Here is a 4,747-nt window from a genome sequence, read left to right as displayed (position 1 = left end):
GATTGGTTCTTTATTCAGGCATTCCTTGCACAGGCGGAAAAAGTAGAGGTACAGTTTTTTTAATTTTATTTTAAGTGTAAATTTATATTTAAATACACCATTAGCCTCTAAGAAAAGTAGCGTGGATTATTTAACATGGAAATGTCATTATTATATTCCTTAGAGTATTGTGCCGTTTTTGGTTTGACAGTCAGTGTTCATGCTAGGCTAGCAGTAGCATTCGTAGCTACTTCTGGGCAGCTGAGTTGTTGGGGTTGTCGTTTGTTACGATGTTAGTTAAAGTTAGTCTTGTTTATCAGTCAGTGTTAAATTCCTTATGCTCTAACTGAACATTTTGTTGACTTTAAAGAAACTGCAGACGAGCTAGTATGGAGACGCGCCGTGTTCTGCTGAATCATGACTGCCTGCTTAGTATTTCACTTGAAGTTGAATAATATTAAACGTGACGTGAGATGAGCAGCTGCAAAGTGTGAAAAAAATGTTAAGTGATTCAAAGTACACGTTTTGAGGGCGGGTTTGTATACTAAGCTAGTTACGTACAATTACTTACCTGTTGGCGTTTTTACAAGACTAGTACTGTAATTGTACGTAACTATTTTTTTTGTGTTGAGAGATGGTTTATGAAATGTTTTTTTTTTTTTTTTTTTTTTTTTTCTCTATTTTATTGCAGAAAAGGAACAGCACTGCATTGAAATACAATAACATACAATAAGGAAAAGGAAGAAAAAATAACAGCATCTCATTCAATACGAAATGTGATCATAATTCTTAATAAACTTGTTATTCTTATTGTTTATCAATGAGTTTGAGAGTTTACAATAAGGGAAATCTCAGCAAGAAAAACATCAAATCTAGGCAAAGTCTTGAGAAATTTGTTTTTTGTGAATAAAAAATTTACAATGCAACACGAAAAAATGAACAACAAGATCAATAGCATGGCCACTGCCAAAAAAATAAAGAAATATATCTTTCAATGAAAACTTAAAATCAAATTTTATATACGCAGATAAATAACAACTTAAGTCCTCCCAAAGAGATTTAACCATACTGCAATAGTAGAATAAATGAAGCAAAGTTTCTTCCTCAACTTTGCAGAAAACACATAAGTTTGAGAGATCAACAAAAGTAGCAGTTTGGGAGTTGGTTGGATAATTGTACATAACTAGTCTTGTCAAGAGAGTGATTTTTTTGCGTCACTTCCAGGATAGCATCTGACCAAGCGGGCAGTGCAGCAGTAGCAGGTTTTGTACACACTGACATCTATAATCACTGCTCTACCTGCTGCTTATTTCCTTGTTTCTTTCAGATTCTGGGAATAAGATGATGTCCTTTCCCGTCCTTTGACAGAAGGGGCTTTGCTTATGGCATCGTCACCTGAATCTACGGTTACACTGCTGCTGGCCAGCTCTGGGCGCCTGAAGAGCTCCCTGTTCAATGACTCGACCAAAACCATTAGATACAAGGACAGAGAATATGAGTCTGCAACAGAGGCCTTGGACGCATACATCGAAGACTTCCAGAGGAGCTTGGGTACCACAGAGTCTACCATGGGGGAAATATATCTTCGGAAAGATGCCAGTACATCTGTTCTGACACAGGCTAGTTACAGAAACAAGGATGGTAAACCAGATGCCTTAACTTTCTTAGCAAAATAATATCTCAAGATCAGTGCTTTTATGTAGGATTTTGTTTTTCCAGTGAGGGCACCTAATATTAATAACATTGGTACGATGTATAATTGTGTGTTTCATCTGAAATAACCCTGCATTTTCTGTATTTAGAAATACTCCGCTTGGATGTTTATGCTTTTAACTGATTGTACTGCTTGCTGATTTTCAGTTCTTAAAGAAAAGCTGACAGATTTGGAACTGGACTATCTGAATCTTCCTGTTGGGTCTCCTAAGAGGCAATCAGATTGCTTAAGCCTGACAACTGATGACCTGCTTGTCCTTCCATCAGATGGGTCTCTGCCTATCACCCATACCTCAGCATTTCTAACAGAGTCTGAAAACTACCCACTGGGCCACAGGTCCTATTCCAGGTCTTATAATAGTTCCAGTTGTTTACAACAACAGAGTCAGAACCTCTTGGTGTCCAAGGAGACTGTGGAACGAAGGAGTCATTGTAAAGACCAAGACCGGAAGGATTTTTATCCTTTGAGAGACAGAGCAAAAAAGAGGCTGAACCTCCAAACCAGTTTTATGTCTCCTTTGCACTCTGGTCAAAGGAAACTTACCGGTGCCAACACCTCTTACCAGTACCCCAGATGGCTAACCAGTGGAAAGTCCCTTATGAATTTCTCTGGTGTCACCAGCATCCCAAGCTTGACCTACCCAATGTGGCTGAAGGATTTTGACATGCCTGCTGATTCAAATGACTACAGAACTACACAAAAGAAACTACAGCATACTGACACAATGGGCTCTCCCCTTAAAGTCCCCTCCTGGCTTGCTGAGCTAGAGGCCTCTTACAGTGAACTTTGGAAAAACTCACAGTGGAGTCAGAGTGGAGACAAGCAGAAAAACTTACGCACTTATTGTGAGGAAGCTGATCATCAGACTTTGAGGAATCTCAGACGGGACTTTGCAGAGCAGGTGGCCACAGCTGAAGAAAATTCAACTACGTATAACAAGCCATTCTGTGGTTAGAAAATCATATTGCAGCCTTTTATATTATGGTTTATCTTGAATTATATTTTTCATTGTATTAATGAATAATGCACAAATTGGGCTTCAAATTGTGTCCGTTTTCATTTAGATGACAAGATTGAGTCTCTGATCCTGAAGGCAGAAAAGGTTCTGAAGTCTCCGTCTTTAGGACTTTCCAGCCTTACTTCAAAATCTGTCAGCAGCCCACACACTGAGGATGTTCTCGATGCAGATAGGCCCTGGGACAATCCTCCAGTTACTTTGTAAGTGTCCACGTGTTAAGTTTTAACTTTGTATTGTAATTCTTGGGTCACATAGAATGCTGCAGATTGAGCTGTATAAAATGTAATGGATCAAAAGAAAAATTAGCTTTTTTATTACACCCCAAAATATAACATGGTATACACCAGCCTGCAGGAGAATTTGCAGACCACAGAAAATTACAGAACATTTCATTGTTTGTACAAAGTTCTTTTATTGCAGAGCTGTTCATGTGAAGTAGCCATAACTGGTGATTCAAATTCATGCTTAGACATTAGCCTAAAAATAATGTTACTAAATTATAAATGTGAACATATTTGTGGTCTTGAAACTTACAGTGAAAGAAATCCTTTCTTTATTGCTTTTAGGAAAATCCATCTAAATAAGGAGTGGAATCTATTGTATAAAATTTATTTAATGAGTTTTGCTCACTAAACTGATTTGTTTATTCATGGAAAGTGAATTCTTTGTAGTAAAGCTCCAGTACCAATAGGGGGTGCTGAAGACCACCTTAATGTCAAGACGCCCGTGCGTCGACAGCCAGAAAACGACCTGTCAGATGCGGAGGTGAAGCCATTTTTAATTTGAAAACACCTGAGAAATGACAGTTTATTTTTTATTAGATTCTATCTTCATTCTGCCTCTTTCAAACTGTATACTAATGTGATAACTGATTGAATTTTGGTGTTAGCTATGTCATTACCTTTGGATAAAATAAGTTTCCCATAAATACGCATTGATATTTAAAGGCTAAGTATATTTCAAACTGCCGTGTAAGTCTTAAGTGACAGCACTGAACTATTGTTGACAACCATGGATTATGAAATTATGTATGTTTATCTCATGAATTGTTTTACTATGAAAATCATCTTCCAACATTTTACATCCTTATACGTAAAGGTTTGTAATGGTCCTAAATTAAATTGCTAATTTGATGACACCAGATGACTGTCTTTATACTGTCATCATTCTGTGCCACAGGCTGTGCACTCCTGTTCATCCGGTTACAGCAGCAGGAAACACCCGGGTCCAGTGGAGGCCTTAAAGCAGATGTTGTTCAGCCTTCAGGGTGTGGAGCAGCAGGTCACCCGGAGGAAAAGGAGAAGGAAAACCAGCACAGTGTAGAGACACCAGTCTCGGGCTCCTTGGAGTCACATCAGGAGGAACAAAGGGTGAGGACCCTATTATACTGATACTGTAGCCAAAGTAGGGATGTTGGAATGTGTCCATTATCAATAACTGCCTGTCCAGTACAGGGTCACAGTGGTTCAGAGCCTGTCCTGAAGGAAAAGGGTGGGAATGGTATGCAAATGTAATGCCCTGCAGTGGAACATTTATGTTTTTTAAAGGTTTTCATTCAGATGGATTAGTCTTGAATATGGTTTACTTTAGCACTGTGTATCAGAAACTCTGGTTAAACATCTGTAAATGCATTGTTCAACATGTTTGCCAATTCTTTCATGTTGCAGAAATCTGAAAAAATCATTGATGATTATGAAATTGCTCCTTCTGGTCAGTCATTACAAAGGTACATATTTCTTCCTGATGTGATTATATGTACAGCTTTTGAAGTAGTATCCCATTACAGCTACTGCTTTGTACAGTTTTAGTGAAATGATCGTTAACCCTTTTAAATTGGTAGAATAATCAGCACCAGTTAACCGAAGCACCATAACCTTTACAAAGTTATGTATCTCAGTAAGTCTGCTTCATGTGTCTTAATACTGAAATGTGGTATTAAAATGGCATCTTTTTTGTAGGGCCCTACATCATTTAGGAAGACTTAAGTGCCTCGTTGATGATATGAATAACAAGAAAGTGCTGCAGCAAGAGAAAGA

The 4,747-nt window shown here is 38.1% G+C and overlaps 1 protein-coding gene across 3 annotated transcripts; it reads left to right on the top strand.

Annotated features, from left to right (window-relative positions):
• On the top strand, window positions 1-4,747 carry c6h18orf54 (chromosome 6 C18orf54 homolog). 3 transcript variants are annotated; one of them, XM_018748360.2, is made up of 8 exons: window positions 1-48; window positions 1,307-1,620; window positions 1,840-2,643; window positions 2,758-2,911; window positions 3,383-3,476; window positions 3,891-4,081; window positions 4,379-4,437; window positions 4,670-4,747. In XM_018748360.2, exons 2-6 carry the CDS (start codon window positions 1,362-1,364, stop codon window positions 4,032-4,034), a joined length of 1,455 nt encoding a protein of 484 aa, XP_018603876.2. In that variant the 5' UTR covers window positions 1-48; window positions 1,307-1,361; the 3' UTR covers window positions 4,035-4,081; window positions 4,379-4,437; window positions 4,670-4,747. The 3 variants fall into 3 exon arrangements, with proteins under 3 accessions (XP_018603876.2, XP_029108988.1, XP_018603884.2); XM_018748368.2 differs by having other exon boundaries at window positions 12-48; window positions 1,348-1,620; XM_029253155.1 differs by lacking the exons at window positions 3,891-4,081; window positions 4,379-4,437; window positions 4,670-4,747 and having other exon boundaries at window positions 3,369-3,471.

Source organism: Scleropages formosus, chromosome 6, assembly GCF_900964775.1.
Source record: "Scleropages formosus chromosome 6, fSclFor1.1, whole genome shotgun sequence".
Taxonomy (NCBI): domain Eukaryota; kingdom Metazoa; phylum Chordata; class Actinopteri; order Osteoglossiformes; family Osteoglossidae; genus Scleropages; species Scleropages formosus.
The sequence above is the reverse complement of the archived record's forward strand: the minus strand, read 5'-3'. Positions and strand labels throughout refer to the sequence as shown.

Coding starts and splice junctions, on each gene's coding strand:
- c6h18orf54 (XM_018748360.2), top strand. CDS start 1,362: ATGGCATCGTCACCTGAATCTACGGTTACACTGCTGCTGGCCAGCTCT. Junction 1,621..1,839: donor TAGTTACAGAAACAAGGATG/GTAAACCAGATG, acceptor GCTGATTTTCAG/TTCTTAAAGAAAAGCTGACA. Junction 2,644..2,757: donor GTATAACAAGCCATTCTGTG/GTTAGAAAATCA, acceptor GTTTTCATTTAG/ATGACAAGATTGAGTCTCTG.